The 21504-nt window shown below is 43.3% G+C and overlaps 1 protein-coding gene across 2 annotated transcripts; it reads left to right on the top strand.

The window, feature by feature from the left end:
* The first annotated feature begins 8937 nt into the window (after nt 1-8937).
* LOC118368483 (Krueppel-like factor 11) lies at nt 8938-12907 on the top strand. 2 transcript variants are annotated; one of them, XM_035752618.2, is made up of 4 exons: nt 8938-9120; nt 10252-10512; nt 10998-11931; nt 12146-12907. In XM_035752618.2, the coding sequence occupies exons 1-4, from the start codon at nt 9079-9081 to the stop codon at nt 12442-12444; spliced, it is 1536 nt and encodes a 511-aa protein (XP_035608511.1). In that variant the 5' UTR covers nt 8938-9078; the 3' UTR covers nt 12445-12907. The 2 variants fall into 2 exon arrangements, with proteins under 2 accessions (XP_035608511.1, XP_035608512.1); XM_035752619.2 differs by having other exon boundaries at nt 8961-9009.
* The last annotated feature ends 8597 nt before the right edge of the window (nt 12908-21504 follow it).

Genomic DNA, 21504 nt, shown 5'->3' with positions numbered 1-21504 from the left:
TAGGGTGTTGGTTAAAATTAGAACTCTAAAGTCATCCATGTAATTTGTGCCTGTGGGATTAACTTTACCCCAGTAGTAGTTTGTTATAATGCTGTCATGCACAATGTTGATAAGCTGATCCATCATTTTGAGGGCCCCTTGTCTGTGTGTTCCATTGAGGCATTTGATAATTATTCTCATGTTGCTACCAAAACAAAATTCCTGTCCGTTGTGCCATCACACCAGCTGATTAAACCAAACCATCTGTTGTGGCGCTGACTCCTGAGTCTTGACAAAACCAAGCATGTTTGTTATGGTTAATACACACTATTTGGAGTGTAGTCTGCACAAGTTTTCGATAATGCATATCCGAGAGGGCTATTCCTGTGTGAATGACATTTCCTCTGCATATCAGTGCTAAGGTGTGGCTGGGATTCAATTATGGCCTTGGGGTTGCATGCTATATTTAACTCTAGCGAGGCGACTACCCCCAACTCCCCCTTCCTTGTGGAAGTTCATAAGAAGAGGAATTGGCAGGCGAGGGGAGGTATAGATATGACCAGCGTTAACCTTTCCTCCAGTTTCCTTTTTGGCCGAGTTCATGCGGTTCTACCCCACTTATATCACAAACCGTTTCTGCTGCTGCTGCAGTCTCTCTCTCTAGCCCTCCTCCTCCTCCTCCCTTCACACCGCTCCCTACTTACTGCTTGCTTCTGCACTGCTGGCACTGGGCTGCATTGCACAACCAAGCCCTACTCAGTCCTGTTGCCTGAGCTCTTGAGGTCATGCTTATGTGACTCACATCGGGGCACTGCCTCCCCTGCAATTCCTGCCACACCGGATGCCAGGCGGGCACACCTGCCACATTCCCGTTGGCCACGGGGCAGACTGAGGACTGTACCATTTGGGTTTGAAAACTGGTTTATTGAATTACAAAGAGAATGAAGATGATAAGTTTCATTTTAAACTCTTTCCTAAGATTTTACTGAGTTGCATGTGCTGTGCTGAGCTTTTTTCTCAGGAGTGGCTTCCGTCTGGCCACTCTCCCATAAAGTAAAGATTGGTGAAGTGCTGTAGAGACTATTGTCCTTCTGGCAGGTTCTCCCATCTCAGTCAAGGAACTCGGTAGTTCTATCAGTGGTCAAGGTTCTTCTTGCCCGGTTGCTCAGTTTGGTCGGAAGGCCAGCTCTAGGCGGAATCTGTGTAGACATTTATTCCCAATGTTTCAGACCACTGTACTCTTGGAAACTTTCAGCACTCTAGAAAATGTTTTATACACTTCCCCAGATATATGCCTCGTCAAAATTTGAGTTCAGAGATCTACGCACGGTTCCTTGGACTTCATGGTATGGTTTCTGCTCTGACATGCACTGTCAACTGTGGGACTTCATATAGACAGGTGTGTTTCTTTATAAATCATGTCCAAACAATTGAATTGGCCACAGGTGAACTCCAATCAAGTTGTACATTCTTAGCAACAAAAATTAGCTACCTAGAACCTAAAAGGGTTCTTCGGCTGTCCCCACTCCCCATTTGAGAACTCTTTGAAGAAGCCCTTTTGGTTCCAGGTCGAACCCTTTTGGCTCCAAAAGTTTGGCACACCTGTATTTGAGGAATCTTATCTGCAGATCCTTTTAAGCTCTGTCAGGTTGGATGGGGAGGGTTGCTGCACAGCTATTTTCAGTTGTCTTCAGAGATGTTCGATCGGGTCCAAGTAAGGGCTCTGGCTGGGCCACTCAAGGACATTCATAGACTTGTCCTGAAGCCACTCCTGCGTTGTCTTGGCTGTGTGCTTAGGGTCGTTGTCCTGTTGGAAGGTGAATCGTCGCCTCAGTCTGAGGTCCTGAGCGCGCTGGAGCAGGTTTTCATTAAGGATCCCTCTTTACTTTGCTCCGTTCATCTTTGCCTCAATCCTGACTAGTCTCCCAGTCCCTGCCACTGAAAAACATCCCCACACCATCATGCTGCCACCACCATGCTTCACCGTAGGGATAATGCCAGGTTTCCTCCAGACGTGACACTCTGCATTCAGACCTAAGAGTTCAATCTTGGTTTCATCAGACCAGGAATCGTGTCTCTCAAGGTCTAAGAGTTTTTAGGTGCCTTTTGGCAAACTCCAAGCGGGCTGTCAAGTGCCTTTTACTGAGGAGTGGCATCCGTCTGGCCACTCTACCATAAAGGCCTGATTGGTAAAGTGCTGCAGAGATGGTTGTCCTTCTGGAAGGTTCTTCCATCTCCACAGAGAAACTCTAGAGCTCTGTCAATGACCATTGGGTTTTTGGTCACCTCCCTGACCAAGGCTCTTCTCCCACGATTGCTCAGTTTGGCCAGGCGGCCAGCTCTAGGAAGAGTCTTGGTGGTTCCAAATTTCTTCCATTTAAGAATGATGGAGGCCACTGAGTTCTTGTGGATCTTCAATGCTGCAGAACGTTTTTGTTAACCTTACCCAGATCTGTGCCTCGACACAATCCTGTCTCGGAGCTCTACGGACAATTCCTACAACCTCATGGCTTGGTTTTTGCTTTGACGCGATCTCTGGAGTGATGAATCACACTTCACTATCTGGAAGTCGAATGGACGAATCTGGGTTTGGCGGATGCCAGGAGAACACTATCTGCCCCAATGCATAGTGCCAACTGTAAAGTTTGGTGGAGGAGAAATAATGGTCTGGGGCTAGGCCCAGCATACAATGACATTCTAGACAATTCTGTGCTTCCAACTTTGTGGCAAAAGTTTAGGGAAGGCCCTTTCCTGTTTCAGCATGACAATTCCCCAGTAGACAAAGCGAGGTCCATACAGAAATGGTTTGTCGAGATTGGTTTGGAAGAACTTGACTGGTCTGCACAGAGCCCTGACCTCTACCCCTTCGACTACCTTTGGGATGAATAGGAAAACACCGACTGCAAGCCAGGCCTAATCGCCCAACATCAGTGCCTGACCTCACTAATGCGCTTGTGGCTGAATGGAAGCAAGTCCCTGCAGCAATGTTCCATCATCTAGTGGAAAGTGTACCCAGAAGATTGGAGGCTGTTAAAGCAGCAAAGGGGGGAACAACTCTATATTAATGCCCATGATTTTGGAATGAGATGTTTGACGAGCAGGTGTCCACATACATTTGGTCATGTAGTGTATATCATACTGTGTTAACTAACCTCCAGACGAGCTTCAATGCAAGTAAAACTAAATGCATGCTATTCAATCGATCACTGCCCACCCGTCCAGTATCACTACTCTGGCCGGCTCTGACATAGAATATGTGGACAACTACAAATACCTAGGTGTTTGGTTAGACTGTAAACTCTCCTTCCAGACTCACATTAAGCATCTCCAATCCAAAATTAGATCCAGAATCGGCTTCCTATATCGCAACTGGGCATCCTTCACTCATGTTGCCAAACATACCCTTGTAACACTGACCATCCTACCTATCCTCGACTTCAGCGATGTCATCTATAAAATAGCCTCCAACGCTCTACTCAACAAATTGGATGCAGTCTATCACAATGCCATCCATTTTGTCACCAAAGCCCCATAAACTACACACCACTGTGACCTGTACGCTCTCGTTGGTTGGCCCTCGCTTCATACTCGTTGCCAAACCCACTGGCTACAGGTTATCTACAAGTCTCTGCTAGGTAAAGCCCTGCATTATCTCAGCTCACTGGTCACCATAGCAGCATCCACTCGTAGCACGCGCTCCAGCAGTTATATCTCACTGGTCACCCCCAAAGCCAATTCCTACTTTGGTAGCCTTTCCTTCCAGTTCTCTGCTGCCAATGACTGGAACGAACTGCAAAAATCACTGAAGCTGGAGACTCATATCTCCCTCAATAGCTTTAAGCACCAGCTGTCAGAGCAGCTCACAGATCACTGCACCTGTACATAGCCAACCTGTAACAGCCCATCTATCTACCTCATCCCCATACTGTATTTATTTATTTTTCTTGCTCCTTTGCACCCCAGTATCTCTACTTGCACATTCATCTCCTGCACACCTACCATTCCAGTGTTTAATTGCTATATTGTAATCACTTTGCCACCATGGCCTATTTATTGCCTTGACTCCCTTATCTTACCTCATTTGCACTCACTGTATATAGACTTTTTGTTTTCTTTTTCTACTGTATTATTGACAGTATGTTTTGCATATTCCATGTGTAACTGTGTTGTTGTATGTGTCGAATTGCTATGCTTTATCTTGGCCAGGTCGCAGTTGCAAATGAGAACTTGTTCTCAACTAGCCTACCTGGTTAAATAAAGGTGAAATAAATCAAATAAATAAATTAAAATACATACTTAGCCTAAGAACAGGGGCGCAACTTTGGTTTTAGAAGTGGGGCGGGGGGGGGCATAACTTGGCGGAGGGTCTGGGGTCCTTCCATATTTTGGGGGCATCTGGTTAACCATTAATTGAAAATGCATTTGATCGGTCATGCTTATTTGTCTATATGGGATAATTTGTATAATTGTGTGGAATTAAATTGGCTTGCGTGTATTTTCGTTAGTCGTCATTGAATTGTATTTGTCACAGTCATACAGCATACAGAGCCTAGTTTGAGGAGCAGAATAGCCTACCACCTGTCAGACAGTGCAAGAGTGTCTCTTCTCATAAAGCCTGCAGGCTACAGGAGCGAAACCTGCTTTTGTGAGCATTTCAGCCAGTCCGCTCAGCCATCCTGAGCCGCCTGTACACCCGACCCCCAACAGTCTGGTCAAAACTTCAACTCTCTCCCCAACGCAACTTCCTTCCCATTTTTTTATGTCTCAAGGTAAAGGTTTGGAAAACAAAAGTTCAATAACAACACATATGCACCTACATATTAAATCAGAAACAGTACACCCATATAATTCATGTCATTGGCCTAATAGTACTGTAGAGCTCTTTTTACTTGCACACAATATAGCTGGGTCACCCTGTCCTGCCCCTAGGGGTCCAGGGCCCTGCAGCACACCAACCCAACACACCCCACTTAGCTTTAGGATCTTAGTGAAACATTCAATATTGGAATCAGGTGTGTTAGGCCAAGGCCAAAGTGACAATCAACAGAACGGGAGACCCCCCGGGGCCAGGAATGATCTAAATAGGTATCTCCCCTGATGTGGGCATGTTTTCAATACAGACTCCTTTTATCTTACAGTATTCCATATGGGGCATCCAGGCCTTGTGAAAGTTGCACAGTACACCCTTAATCTTGTAATAAATCAAATCTAGTGATACGTAACTTGACATTTCTCCCATCCATTGTGGGAGGATAATCAACCTTGGGATTAAAGGCAATACATTTCTTAGCTGCTATAAATGCTAGGTTACACAGTTTCTTCTGATAACAGTCTCCAGTATCAACATTTCCACGCAAACCAAAACAGTGCGAAGGGAGAATCTGTAGACATACTGAGGTAAAATAACATAATCTCTGACAGAATTCAGCCAGCCAGCCTTCCCAAGACCATAACATAGGCAAATATGTTCCTCTTTGTGTTTTACATCTCCAGCAGATATTCAGTTTCCCTGGCATATAGTATGTTCTATGGATGGTATTAAACTGCACTAATTTATGTCTGAGATTATAGGAACATGACTGGGCATTCTAACATATCTGTATCCATTCATCATCATCAACAGTGTCTCCCAGTTCTTCGTCACGTTTTTGTTTTAAATATTTTGTGTCATCGGGAAAAGCCTCTCAACCATTGGTACAGTTTGGAAATCAACTTTTAGAGGTTTGCCTGACTGCCGTAAAATAGTTTCAATCTTTGAAGCTTCTGGTTGTCCAGTGTTTGCTGCACAGAGAATAAAGTGTTGTATCTGCAAAAATTTGCCTCTGCACTGTCACAGACTGGTCTTCCCTGGTTGCCTGACCCTGATGAGACTCATGTCACCATCCTGTCATCATCTGCTCAGATGAGGCATGACAAAGAATGACCTTGGTGTACATTTATACATTATATTATCCATGAATCAAATCAATGGTTCAATAATTGAAATTACCATTGTTCCCAGATCCCAGACTGCAGCCAAACCATCAGCTCAAGATGGAGCTTTGTATCCATTCACTGATTGTTAGAATATACTGCAAAATTCAGCTGAGATCCGTAGACTAGTATTCCCTGGCTGTCTGACCCTGTAGGGACAAACACCTCTCACCATCTGATCCTGCTAAGACATGATGAGCATAGTGTTGTGTACTGACTTGTACACCATGACGGTGAAGCATGTAGAGCTGTTTATACTGTGTCAGTGTGAAAAGTAGGGAATTAGTTAGGGAAACTGACAGATTGATCACGTTTTATTGCTATACTTGCTAATAAAACTCACATAGCATTGAAAAAATGTCAGAATATCGGTCTTCAATCATTTGGCTGCTGATTTCATCATTTGATTCAGGTCTAGTGTGATTGAAGCAAAAATAGTGTGATTGAAGCAAAAATAATAGCTAAAGTTAGTGAGCTAGCTGACATTAGCCAACTTTTGGCTAGCTCTAGCTAATGGCACAATGGCATATGGTCAAATTTACATCTGTTTAAAAAAGAAAAAAGAAAAGCTACAAAACACTTCCATATACACAACAGCTGTTTGATACTGATACCTGACATATCGCTAGAGGCTAGCTAGAGCTGAACTGCCTATGATGGCTACTAGCTAGCTAACTAGCTGCTAGTAGTTCACTTCAGCCGAGAGGGGATTGAAACATTAGCTAACCTAACATGTCAGTTACACTACTAATTCAGCACTGGGAATAAATACATTTCTTTTAATGTCAAACAGCAGTTACTTTGCCAGCTAGATCAGTCAACTAAAGAATAGCCCGTTTTGGCTCTGCTTTCTTTTAAAACTTGGAGAAAAAGCACAACATAGACACCAGCTGCCTCCCGTGCTGGTCCTATATGGCATCCTTTTTGAAGCTTTGCCTTCACACAGACTGTCGGCAAGCCCTGCTCTGCTCTGTGGTGTCCTAAATCCAGCTTAAACCGGAAAACAGCTATCTGACCACTCCGAGGCATCCACATGTTCCTAAAGCACACCGCTGCTGCGTTTTGTATCACAGTGCAATAATGCAACTGGGAGTTACCCCCTCCGTTCCCAGTGAAAGTTGCGCTCCTGCCTAAGAACATCCCTTAGCCATGGTATATTGCCCATATACCGCCTCCCGGGCCTTATTGCATAATTATAAAACATCCTGACGTTTTGAGATGATATGTCTTACATACTTTGTTTTTCAGTACCATGACAAATGATGGTGGGGGTGTAACGGATGTGAAACGCTAGCTTAGTTAGCGGTGGTGCGTGCTAAATAGCGTTTCAATCGGTGACGTCACTTGCTCTGAGACCTTGAAGTAGTAGTTCCCCTTGCTCTGCAAGGGCCGCGGCTTTTGTGGAGTGATGGGTAACGATGCTTCAAGGTCTCAGAGCAAGTTACGTCACTGATTGAAATGCTATTTAGCGCGCACTAAGCTAGCCGTTTCACATCCGTTACACTCACCCCCCTTTTGACCTCCTCCTTTTCCGCAGCAACCAGTGATCCGAGTCAACAGCATCAATGTAACAATATAACTTTAGACCGTCCCCTTATCCCATACCCGGGCGCGTACCAGGGACCCTCTGCACACATCAACAACAGTCACCCCTGAAGCATCGTTACCCATCGCTCCACAAAAGCCGCAGCCCTTGCAGAGCAAGGGGAACTACTACTTCAAGTTCTCAGAGCAAGTGACATCACCCATTGAAAAGCTATTTAGCGCGAACACCGCTAACTAGCTAGCCATTTCACATCCGTTACAGGGGCAAAAATGTTGCCTCTAATGGACTAAAACAGAGAAGTGAATTTGATCACAAGCGCCACCCTAGAATTCCTTGAAAGATGTTATTTACAATGGAATTCATTACGATTTTCTATTGTTACATACACCGACCGAATAGGTGCAGTGAAATGTGTTGTTTTACTGGGTCAACCATAGTAGAAGAAGTCATGGAGTTTAAGACCATAGGCCAACATTTGGGGTTGAGGGGGAGGGTAGCCTAGTGGTTAGTGCGTTGGACTAGTAACCGGAAGGTTGCGAGTTCAAACCCCTGAGCTGACAAGGTACAAATCTGTCGTTCTGCCCCTGAACAGGCAGTTAACCCACTGTTCCCAGGCCGTCATTGAAAATAAGAATGTGTTCTTAACTGACTTGCCTGGTTAAATAAAGATAAAATAAATAAATAAAAAGTGGTCTATCCTATGTCTAAAAACACTCTTTAATTCCAATTTAACTAAACAATGTGTATAATATTGTGGTGTGTTGAATTTCCAATAGATGAATAGTTGTTTTTTAGTTATACATTTTATGCTTTAGGCATCCTGAGGCCTCTGTAGTTCATGTTGGTCTTATAGTAGTCGAAAAATGACATGTAAGACGTGCTAAACATGCAATATATAGTAACATATATATTATAAGTAGCAATAAGTAGCAGCTAGAGCATGAATGTAACTGTGATCTGATAGAATGAAACACAGTTGTATCTTGGAATGCATATCATTTTGGAGTGAAATCATAAGAGTCAAATAGAGCATGGCGCTTTACATTTCACAAGCGACTAAATAGCAGTTTACCAGCTACTCTAACTGACAAAGAATGTGTGCCTTCATTGGCCAACTCTAAAAGATAAGATAACCTGTAAAAAAAATGTTTAAAGTACGCCAAAAACACATGGGAGAAACTCAGGCTTCGCCTAATTCGGCACTACGACCTTTCGCCTAGTTTTCAGACTTGCAGTTCATCAGGTTCTTTCTGACACGGATGACTCCCCCTGCACGCCCACTAACAGCCACGCACCCTATTTCCTCCAATCCTCAGGCGACCATGCACTGATCACGCGTCATCTCGCCTGCCATTGGTTAATGTCTCACACACATTTGTTTTTCATTGGTGGCATGTTGCCTCCCGCCAATGTGTTGTGAATGTTGTTTTCCTTTTTTTTATCCTCATGTTTTACACAGCTGAGAGAGGACCTAGTGAAAGACGAATTCAACAGCCAGTTAACTGAGCTGGGTCAGTGTCATCGCTTTTTTTGTTATTTTGTCGGCTTGACACTAAACTGAAATAAAATATATCTCAACAATGCCTTCGCGAAAATGTTCAGAATTTGAAGTCTCATGTGGGGTAAGAAGATTATTATTTAAAGCGTGTTATTTCATATGAATTAACGTCCAGCATTCGAATAATGAGTGGGCTACTAACTGTATTTGTTTTTGTTAGTGGCTCCAGTTTATTAGTAGCACTTTACTTTTTAGGTTACAGTATTATTTAATTTGTAAATTAATCATGTCAAAAAAAAGATTTTTTAAATGGTTTTGAGACAGTTATTTGTTATTACTGCTGGTAAATTAACACATCCAATGACTTAACGTTACCAATGATTGACTGTCTAATATCTTTAAATCAACTGTGACCAGTTGACAGGATTTTGCAATCATTTATTAATGTTACCCAACATCAATTTATGGTAACCATTTAAGCCTAGTAGAGTAGTCGTGTTTTGCCTTGGTGGGCTACTCTTTCACTGTGTGAAGCTGGTCACATTATTTTATCTGGGGAGTGGCCATGGGACGGGGATCATCAACTAGATTCAGCCAAGCGGACTATTTTTTTTCTTGAGCGGATGATCAGGGGGCTGGAACATAATTACAAATAATTTTTAGACCGCAAGAATACTTTAAAGAGATTTTTTAAAACAATTTTATATAATATACATTTTTTTGCTCATTACTTTGGGGGCCAAATAAAATCACCAACTGGGCTTCAAGTTGGGGAACCCTGCAATAGGACCACTGATAAGTGTCAGTGCAGACAAGGCACTTCCTGATGCAGTGTTAACACTGGTTTACATGCCCTGTGCATGGGGGTGTCACGTGGCTTGTGGTAGGGAGATGTCACTAGTTGGTCAATATGACAATGGGAGATGGATTGGCGCATTGCCTAGGGTAGATGGGGTGTAGTCTCAAGCCTGCTCCATCTACCCTCTGAGACTAACATCTAAGCAACAGGTGCTTGAGCATTAAGCCAGTGACTGGTGAGAAAATAAACTCTTCAGATGTTCATTTGATGTAATTTCGGAAGCTTCCCTTGGTATGCTAATGTGTATCTACCAGTATGGTCTTGATTGGATCTCCCTTACACATTTCCCAGTTTTTGTGGTGATTTGTCCTTCTGGTAACTCACCAGTCTTCTATTACGTGATGTCATCATCAGACCTAATGTTCTTTCCTTTTCTCCATTTGTTCTCCTCCCCAGGCAAAAGGGATGGCGATGGACCAGTGTGGCTCCTATCTGAAGAGGAGGAGACTTGACAGTAAGCAGTCCTCCCCAGGCTGCAACCTGGAGTACACAGACCTGGAGGCTGCTGAGGCTCTGGTTTGCATGAGCTCCTGGGGCCAACGCCGCCCCAGCCCCTGCAAGCCCAGACCCCTTACCCCTGCCTCGGACTCCTGCGACTCCCTGCTGCCTCAGGACCCACTGGAGCCCCCAAAGGACTTTGTTTCGCTCTCCTCCTTGGTAAGGGTGCATCCTGTCTTGGCAACCGTAACCACCACACATCCCAAAACAGCCATCACTAAGAAGCATCTGTGGGCTGTTTGATTAGTAAATACAGTAGTACCAGCTTTTACTTACTGTGTAAACTCCTGGGTTTTTTAGCACTTAGCATGAAGATAGTGTCTTTATCTCAGGAAAACTTTGCGAGGGTTTATAGGGGTTGGAAGGGTTAGGAAGGTTGCTGCACAGGTGGTAGGTAGGATAGAGAGTTTGAACTGCAACCCATGCTCATCTCTCTCAGCTGCTGGTTGTCAACATGCTCTAAGTAGTTATTTAGTTTACTGTATGTACCTGCCTACTGTGGCCACTTATCTCTCCCAATAGCTGTATTGAACATCCATTTTGAAACTGAACACACCCAAACTAAGACTTATGTCTTACACCACATACAGTGGTTGTTCTACTTCCTGGGCACACACTAATTCTGTCTTCTATTTGGTTTCCAGTGTATGACTCCCCCTCACAGCCCCAGCTTTGCTGAGACCTCTACCACTGCCATCCACACCATCACCTCCCCTCTGAGCCGTCCCAGCTCCAGCCTCTCTGTAAGGGTCTGTGGGGTCCCACAAATGCCCATGGCATCAATTTCGGAGTCCCCAACCAATGGAAAGACCCCACCACCGCCACCCTGCAGAGCCATGGCAACCAGTGTTATCCGCCACACCGCAGACACACACCTCTGCCAGCACATTCCGGCGCCCCCCACAAAGCAACACAGAACTTCCGAGCTGATGGTCTGTCAACAGCACACAGCAAAGACTGAACAGAGCATCACACCTCCATCGGTCTCCTTCACACCCAATCCTGCCCTCCTCTCCTCCTGCAAGAAAGAGGCGGTCAAGACTGAGAACGAAGAGCCACAGGCTATCCACTGTAAGGAGAGCCACTCCCACCTTCATGCTAACACCCAACCACAAAATAGCCTGCCTACACGCCTCTCCCCACCACCCACCTCCAGCCCTCCAATCATCTGCCAGATGTTCCCGGTGGGTAACCAATCAGGGATGATCTCAGCATTCATCCAGGGCCCGGTACAGACCTCGAGGACCCCCACATCCATCCTGCCCCAGTCTGGTCCTAACGGGGCACTGCAGCAGCCTTTCCTCATGAGCCAGGCTATGCCGCAGGGCACGGTGATGCTGGTTCTCCCCCAGTCCCAAGTCTCTCAGGCCCCCCACTGCTCTCCACAGACTGTCATGACCCTGGGCCACACGAAGCTGCTACCTCTGGCCCCCGCCCCGGTCTACGTGCCCACCGGACCCTGCGGCGGCACCAAAATTGACTTCTCCCGCCGGAGGAACTATGTGTGCAACTTCTCCGGGTGCAGGAAGACTTACTTCAAGAGCTCCCACCTCAAGGCACACCTCCGGACACACACAGGTAAGAGAGAAAAGTGTTCCTCATGGATGGCTGGGAATGAGAGGGAAAGAATGTGACATTTTATGGGGATTAAATTCTAGGATCTTGATATTGTATCATGATTTTAACTGAGGACTATGAGGTTGTTTATCTGACTCGGAGCATGTGTGGGTTTGCTGGTGAAAAAATGATGACTTGCAAACTCATTATCTGTCTCTGTCTCCCTCTCTTTCAGGTGAGAAGCCCTTCAGTTGCAGTTGGGAGGGATGCGACAAGAAGTTTGCGCGCTCCGACGAGCTCTCGCGCCACCGGCGGACCCACACAGGCGAGAAAAAGTTTGTGTGCCACGTGTGCGACAGGCGCTTCATGCGCAGCGACCACCTGACCAAACACGCCCGCCGTCACATGACCACCAAGAAGATCCCCTCCTGGCAGGCCGAGGTGCGCAGCCTCAACAAAATGGCCTTTCCCAAGTCGCCGCCGTCAAACCCCGCCCCACTCTCCCTCAGTATGCTGGTACCTGCCTCAATTTAGATTTCAGCCCAACGTCTACCCACTTGTAACTTCTTACCCAAAACCATGACAGGAATAGGGACAGCCAAGTGCACAAACTGCCATTTTACTAATGGAACATTTCTAAAGACATGCACTGGACTCTTTCCTCTACTACTTCCTCTAGTTTTTGTTGTTGAAGAAATGCATTATTTTTGTTTACTTTTCAGGTATTTTATAAAATTGTATGTATGCACTCTTTTGCCAAAGCCTTTGTAATGACGTTTGTCTCACACATTTCACTTGTCTTTTTTTTTTGTATGTATAGTATAGTATCTACGTGAATGTATTCGTATCATACTCTGAACTGCATGTATTCATTTGGGAAAATGTTGTAATTTGTACTACAATCTACATGGATAGTAATCTATACTGTGATAATTACTTACTCTTTAACTTTTTCATATTATTTAATACATTTGTAATAAAGAAAAAATATGATTAACTTGTGTTTAAACTCTCCCATTGTCCTAAATGTAACCTTTGAAAATAACAAGATGGTTCTCTTTTTCTGAAAAACATGACAAATCAGAACAGCACTCTAGTTGTTAGTCAGCATTCCTTTCCAGTCACTCCCCTAGTCCGATGGTAGAGGAATAGTGGTGTCTTGCCACATCCTGTGTGAGTCGGTGGAATTGTGTCTGACAGTCAGCTGAAACACTTCCTGCTCAATGTGCTGACTGACCACTGCTCTGGACTGGACCACATCCTGTTGGCTTAGTGGAACGTGCAGGCAGGGGACTTTGTCCCATTCAGCAGCCCTAATCCAAACTCTATGGGGCATCTGGGAAGTAAAGGCACTCATATCCTTGCCTCTGTACTTACAAGATCATGGCCAATCGTTTTTTCCCCCTGTAATACCGGTAAGACTTCCAAGGATCATTATTAATAAGTAACATCACATTTTACTCCTGTACCAATTGATAACTGATGTTATCAGTCCCCGGCTCATTTAATAATACTGATTTATGTCTAATGGTCTAATATGCCTTATCTGGAATAGCTTATGGCAAAGTAGTCATCCTTGAATGTTGGAAATTCCGTATTACATAAACACACACTTCCATCATTATCTGTATTGTCTTATGCTGCTGTGGTTCCACACCCGGTAACAACCGTCCTCCAATCAGATTGTGAGAAAACTGAACGGTAGGGGGGTGCGACCAATAGACTGGGTTCCTGAATTACCCGCCCCTTTGCTTTACTGACCGATTTACACAATACTTCCTCTCTGGGTTGAATGGGTTCATGCTTTCTGGGACTGTCGAGCACTGACACCTTGTGGGCAAAAGCAACATCTGACTCCACAAGTGACACCTTGTGGTCAGACCAAGTTACAATCCAAAAACATAGCGACCCTATTACATGCAATTCTATGGCTAAACTTCCAGCATTCGAATGTCAATGGCACAACATTAGTGATTTTTAAACAATAATTGTAGCTGGTGCTTTCAAAGTTGGTTATGTTAAATATCATTTGAAAGGTAATTTCATGACCTTTCCGAACCACTTGTCAAAGTTTAAAATGTATCAAGCTTTCCTTTTCAAAGCAATGTATACAGGTAGTTATGATATTAACCTAGAGGTCAAATTGGGTCCACATTTTGTTGACCTGAACATGCCCGAAAATGTGTCTGACAAAAATATCTGTGAGTCTAAGCATTCCAATGATATATGATTAAATGGTATAAGTGAACAATAACTTGTTGTATAAGGGATGGAGGGATGAAAGAAAGAGTAATAACACCCTGAAAGTTACCATTGCTGCTGCACTGCTGTCACACATTTTCCAACTCTAGGGACATAGACCAACATTTTGTTTGTTGCTATGAGACATCATCGCCCAAGTGACCGATCCCTTGCTCATGGACTAATAGGCCAATTGGACTTTTGACTTGACACATTATGACGTCATATCAGAACGATGTTAAAGTTTGGCGTGCCTTGCGTCATAATGACCAAGGCTATAAAAGCACGCGGCATCATTATTGTTTCAAGTAAAACACTGATACCTCCGAGAGAGCCTGCTACAAAAACAGATGACCAAAGTTTAGGCTGAATATATACTCCAAGATGCCGCGCAAATACTCTTCTCCTCACCTGCGTCTCACAGTGTCTGAGCATTCCCTGGACTCGTCAATGATCTCCACTTTCCCGGCCGAGTGGACCCGTCAAACCTCCGAAGACGTGTTTGAGGACCAGGGTGACCAGCTCATTACTGCACCTGCCCGCCACCCGCGAACCCCCGGCAGAAGGTCGAAATCAAAGGCCGGCCGAAAGGGTTTCGCACCGGATGACTACAAGGATAAGGTGGCCGCTGAAACAGACGATGGACCCACTCCGCAGAGAGACACTGTGGATAAAACCAAGAAATACAATTTTACAAAGAGAGGCACTGTGGATGAGGCTAAACATCCGCTGACAAACTCTATGGATGACACAATGGATGGCGCAAAGATGCTCAAGGCACCTGTGAACAACAGGACAAGCGACCTGGTTGCAGAACTCAAGTACAGTAAAAACCTGAAGATGATGGAAAACGCAGAGCTGCAACAACTCAAAGTGTATGCCGAGGAGAATACCCTGTCTCTAAATCAAGAGAACATTGAGTTAAAGAAACAGGTGAAAAATCTCAGGAGCACCATAGATTATTTGGACACCGTGCGTGACAATATCCGGGAGGCGCGTAAAGCCCTGCATGAGCGCAGCCACGAAAGCGTACAGCTGGAGTCTCGGCGCCTGCAGCTTCAACAGCAGAATGACTCCATCAGGGATAAGATTGAAATGATGAAGGATGATCTATTCATCCTTAAACCCGAGGGAAAGAAGGGAAAGACTACAATAAAGCACCTAAACCGTTTTGTTGGACTGTTACAATATCAAGACGAAGAGGCCCAAATCACTATTCTTCAGAAAGATACATTGATCCAGAGAAAAACCTCCCAAATCGAGGAGATGCAAAGCCACTTCGCTGAATCGGTATCCTGCGTCCAGGTGTTTCAGGAGAGGTTGAAAGACTTGGCGGAGCAAATTGACGAAGCCAAGAACGCTGGAAAAAATGATGAAGACTGCTCCGGCGCGGATAAAGACGGCGACAGTACCGTTACGCACAGGACAAGGCCTCCCACCCTCGCAGAGGAAATTGCGCAGGCAGAGCAGTATGCCGCGCAAATCGTTAAGCAGACGAAGAAGGAGGAGGTGGCATCTCCACCTGCTCCGACTGAGAGTTGGTTCAGGACAAGTATATTCGGGGGTCTGCAGAAGGCGGCCTACCGCGCAAGGGTTCTCGCCTTGACCGTGATGGTTCCACTCTGCGTAATGGCCTCAATGGTTACTGCATGCCAGGATGGACCCTGTGGTGACCTGCTGCAGGACGCAGCCAGTGGCTTTCTGAAACCATATTGTACTATGGATTTCACTGCCCTCCCTCCATTCTGAATAACATTCATGTGTTATTATCCTCAATAAAGATGCAGTATTTTACCTAAGAAAAATCTCATGTTGATTTATTTACAAGCGTTTGTTTATCATCATGTATTTTAGGTCTACCTTTTGTAAAGATGTTTGTTATAAGTGGCAACTGTTGTATTGACAACTACCTCGATTAGGCTACATGGTTGAAACAACAAAAAATGACACGAGAAACTGATAAAAACTAGTGATAAACAAACAATAAGTTTCGGTTACTGGTTGATTTCAATTGGATTCATTCAGCTTGGTCACATAATAACAAAAATAACACTATAAGGTGAGACAATGGTGGTGCATTCATAAATCATTCATCTCTATGCATTAATTCAATTAAAGCAACGAAAAAATGAGAGGTTGTTTATCAAAAGATTATCAAGTGAGGAAAAAAATATGGCTAAACTATGTGTACTATTTAGTGATTATTATCACTATATGGGTGATTGATGTGACGGTAGCCTACATTAATATTGAATAGATTGTGTTTCTATTGTAGATTGACACTGTAAGGGATTTAAATCCCATATTGAATATTTTCTTCTCATGGAATAATGTCTCTCTCTAACACACACACACACACACACACACACACACACACACACACACACACACACACACACACACACACACACACACACACACACACACACACACACACACACACACACACACACACACACACACACACACACACACACACACACACACACACACACCAGATCTTGTTCTTGGACAGCTCTGGGAATTCTTCTGGTATAAAGCAAACATTAAATCGGTTGGATATTTCACTCGTTGTCTGAGGACGGTGGAAAACATCCAAACAAAACATCCACCTGTCCTGGTTGAGAGAGAAAATAGGTAACCTCACTGTTATTGTGGACTTACCAAAGTCAATAAAACTATATGGAATTCAATACTGTCTACCCAATGACCCATGTGTTTTTGATGATATGATTGTAAAGTTAAAGATTGGTAAGTATAGTATTGGTCTTCAAGTGCTTCAGCTAATTATAATCTTTGTAAAAATGTTTGTTTAAAAAAATGTACAATAGACATAGACAAAAGACAATAGACAACTGAACATTCCACAGACAGGGATCCACTAAACGAGACATGACATTGGCTGGAGCTTATAGTTTTTTTTTTTTTTTTTTACAATCGCTAGGACCCGTTTCTCAATACTTACGTCACTTTTTCGAAACTCCTCACACTATGAGCACAACAGCAAGTCTGTGGAATAAACTGTGGATCCTTTTTCATTGCTTTGGCACAAAATGCATTCAATGTCTACATCTTTCAAATGTCATGAATTATTTTCTCACTCAGACACAACCACCACCAAAACTCTATGTCCCTACAGGCCAATTTGCACATGTTTACATACTCTTTTCAACACTGTTAAACTTAAATTCAAAACCTAACATAACACAAAATTGAATAAGACAGCAATTTGCTGTATTTCTACAGTAATACAGTGTTGAAATATATTCCAAATCATAAAAATGAAATACTATCAAAACAATTAGACCAACCACGGCTGATTCCCATTGTAGCTGAACATCTACCCGGGTGTTAGTCTTCAATTTCATTACCATCTATACAAAAGGGGACATCTTAGGAATAATGCTGTACTGTAATGTAAACATTGACCCAGCCAGAGAGAGAGAAGTGGCTGACAGAGGAAGAAGAGTGGCTGGGAGAGGAAGAGGAGTATGTATGCGTGGTGGAAGAAGACTGAGAGGAAGATCAAGAACCATTGTCTCAGATGAGATTAGGGCTACTATAATTGATCATGTAATAAAATCATTGTCTATCAAGGGGAGAGGCTGGTCTGAGAGTGTAGCCAAATGTGCAACACTCAACATGGCATCTATTGTGAGAAATTCCTGGCAAAACAACAGGTAAGATGTGCGTTCTGTAAGGGCATCTGACTGAACTGCACATTACAGAAGTAATTGAGCAAAGCCTTCAAACCTACTTATGCCATTGTTTCTGATGACCGTATCAACAATTGCAGTTTCCTGCACAGCAGTGAAAAATCCTACCTCTCTGTGGGAGGTAACCGTTGGGTCCTAAGCAGAAAAACAAAAACAATGACACACAAAACTCACAGAGATTCTGGCAGACAACATTACATTTGGAAATATTCACAATGTAACAATAACAACTGTTTCTAGAGTCCTGAAACAACATCGAGTCAGGATGAAGCAGTTGTACACTGTCCCCTTGGAGAGGAACTCTGAACGAGTCAAGCAACTCAGGAACCAATATATCCAGGTAAGATGACTATAAAATACAGAACTGGTTTTGAACTAAACCAAACAGGCCAGAGGCACACAATGGCATGTTTTCAGGTATAATGTAAACTACTGTAGTGGCCTAACTCTTATGTTGCCATGTGGATTTATTTGAGAGAATCATGGAGATTGAAGCCAGGCAAGCACCCCACATATTCATCTTTGTGGATGAGGTTGGTTTCAACTTGTCCAAAACACGGCATTGAAGAAGGAATGTGATTGGGAAAAGAGCCACAGTGGATGTCCCGGGCCAGAGGGGACAACATCACAATGTGTGCAGCAATATCCTCTGATGGATTTCTGTTACACAAACCACTAATTGGGCCGTACAACACCGAGCTTCTCATTTAGTTCCTGGGTGACCTCTGTGGAAGGGTTGTGCCAGGTGAGGAGAGGGTTGCAGTGAGGTGAAATCGGTCAACGTTTGTAATTGTATGGAACAGTGTGGCATTTCACCACTCCCGTGCAGTCAGAGTGGTTTTACAGCCCATCCCTGGATGGTGCCACTTTTCCTCCTTCCTTACTCTCTATTCCTCAACCCATAGAGGAATTATTTTCCTCATGGAGGTGGAAGGTTTATGACCACCATCCACGTGATCGAATGTCCCTCCTGGACGTAATGAATCCTGGGTAACTGGACATATCTGCAGAAGATTGCCAGGGATGGACCAGGTATGTCCAAATATTCTTTCCTAAGTGTATTGCCCAAGATTACATACGATGTGATGTGGATGAGAACCTGTGACCAAATGCAGATGACAGGGTTGACTTGCATTGCTACTGTATCTGTATTGGTAGATGGTGTATATACAAATTCTTATATTTTGGAATCACTCAATGCTATAAAATGACATAAAACATATTGAAGCATATTGCATCATGTCTGATTCATTCCTGTAATATATACTGCATTGAATTCTAAACAGTAGACAGCTGTCATTCTTGTTTTGTAAAGACATTTTACAAAATAAAACATTATGTAATGCTACCTGTTGTTAGTGTTTTTTAGGTGATTGTTTTATGAGGGACAAAGTGTGCTTGTCGGGGGACAACCTTTGCGAGTGTTATGGAAGAATTAGTTGATTTGAGACTTGTATGAAGTGTTTTGGTGGTTTTAGTGCATTTTGGATGTGAAATTAACTGCTGTGCCAAGCTGAAAGTTGATTAGGAGAACTGTGTGAAGAGCTTTCAAAGAGTGACCTAAGTATTGAGAAATGGGTCCTAGAGATTGTAAAAAACTGTAATGCCCAACCTTCATAAAGAAAAATTACAAATAAAGGCAACAACAAAAAAAACACCAACTCAGACACATGGATTCCAACAAACATTAATGACATCACACTTGCTCAAACCTACATGTTGCCACTGTGTCCATACCCATCTTGTTTGTTCTCATAATAACATTTCTCATAATAACATATAATAATAGTCGATTTGATATGAGTATGAACTACGAATCTGAGATGTAATATAGAGCCCCACAGTGGACGTGTCATAATACCCATAAAACCTAGCTGGGGGGGGTAAATACAGGCGAATATATTGATAAACGTCACCTTGTCTGAGAGGGATTTACACGGTTATCAAAACACCACACCAGGGTAAGCCTACATGAAACATAGCCCTTGAAGTGTTTCCCCTATGAAAAAACTATTGGAACCATTTCCATGTTTGACCACTAGGCTTTATGGGTATTATGACTCATACTGTGGTACTCTATTGTGGATAAGTTAAATCAGCTGAAATGTTACGCGTTTACCAGCAGATGGCAGAAACATATAGGCCAAGTGTGACTGTCTGCTGCTACTCTATTATCAGAATGGAAAATCAGTTGTGTTGGTGGATTGATTGCATCAGTGTGAATAATTGGTACCCACTCTCAGATTCATCTATCAAAAACAAGGATTTGCTATCAGTTGTTGCAGTATTTAGACTATACTGTGTGTTAGAGCAGGGCTGGAGCAAAAACATTGTTGTCACTATACATTTTTTGGTGATCTTGCATTGCGCTTTGTGTATTACTGAAATAGAATAGGTAGAAGAGATTTAGGCCTATGGTCACATCTTGTAGTTCCCTCCCCTATTTATCTCTCTCTCTCGCTCTCTGTCTCTCGCTCTCTCTCTCTCTCTGTCTCGCTCTCTTGCTCTCTCTCCCTCTCTCTCTGTCTTGCTCTCTATCTCTCTCTCGCTCTCTGTCTCACTCTCGCTCTCTCTCGTGCTCTCTCTCTCTCCCTCTCGTGCTCTCTCTCTCTCTCCCTCCCTCTCGTGCTCTCTCTCTCTCTCCCTATCTCTTTCTCTATGTGTGTGTATGGACACACCAACATTTCTACTACCCTTATGTTCTTCTACAACATTCTTGTCTCTAATGGGGCAAGTAGATCAAAAGGAAAAATCTGAAACCAAATTCCCTTGAAAACATCTTTGAATCACTGATTAAAAGTAATAATTTAAATTATTTTTTGTTATAGGTGAGTATTAATGTGCTGGTGTTTTGAAACCTTATACCATAGGTAACTCTCCACTCCAGATGCCTCGCAGATTGCCAACAGGACTCACAGAGCTGTAACCATAGCCGCTAATATCTCCCCCTGTAGCAAAGTGAAATTGTTTACCAGTAGGCAGACAGAGCAGCTGTAGCCTTGACTTTGGATCTAACAATAGGCTACATGCATTGAATAGTGTGTTGGGCTGAGCTCACAAAGGGTATATATCCCCAAGCATCGAGATGGCAAAGGCCTTTGCATTATGAGTGAAACAAGGGGTTCAGGTTTAGTTAATGCCTTAAGTCATTTTTTGTATACTTTGAAGGGTTCATGAAAAGTATAGTCAACAATACGAAATATATACAGCATGTTGGATTCATTGGCTGTCACAATGACCACTTGGTCTCTGTATTTTCATTGGGGTTGTAACATATGGAATTGTTTTAAGATGGTCATACCATGGATCATTTAGCTATTTAATTTGGGAATTTTAGGTCCCCTTTAGGTATTAAAAATATGTACAAAACAATAGGCCTTTACTATTATACCCCATAGAAATGCATTGAATAACACATTCAGAAACAGCAAAAAAAGACAGTCAAAAAAAAAATCATTGTGACTAAGGTTTTGAAGTGTCTGTCCAATATCTAGGAGACATAAGAAAGCTCAAAAAACATTTTTGTTTTTTAGGACACATACACAGTGCCTTCAGAAAGTATTCACACCCCTTGACTTTTTCCATATTTTGTTGTGTTTCAGCCTGAATAAAACATTTATTAAATAGATTGTCTTTC

Source organism: Oncorhynchus keta, chromosome 35 (assembly GCF_023373465.1).
Source record: "Oncorhynchus keta strain PuntledgeMale-10-30-2019 chromosome 35, Oket_V2, whole genome shotgun sequence".
Taxonomy (NCBI): Eukaryota; Metazoa; Chordata; class Actinopteri; order Salmoniformes; family Salmonidae; genus Oncorhynchus; species Oncorhynchus keta.
The sequence above is the reverse complement of the archived record's forward strand: the minus strand, read 5'-3'. Positions and strand labels throughout refer to the sequence as shown.

Bases quoted from the DNA above. Each gene is read 5' to 3' on its own strand.
- LOC118368483 (XM_035752618.2), top strand. From the start codon at position 9,079: ATGCCTTCGCGAAAATGTTCAGAATTTGAAGTCTCATGTGGG. The intron at 9,121-10,251 runs GTAAGAAGATTA...TCTCCTCCCCAG, and splicing joins AATTTGAAGTCTCATGTGGG to GCAAAAGGGATGGCGATGGA. The intron at 10,513-10,997 runs GTAAGGGTGCAT...TTTGGTTTCCAG, and splicing joins TTGTTTCGCTCTCCTCCTTG to TGTATGACTCCCCCTCACAG.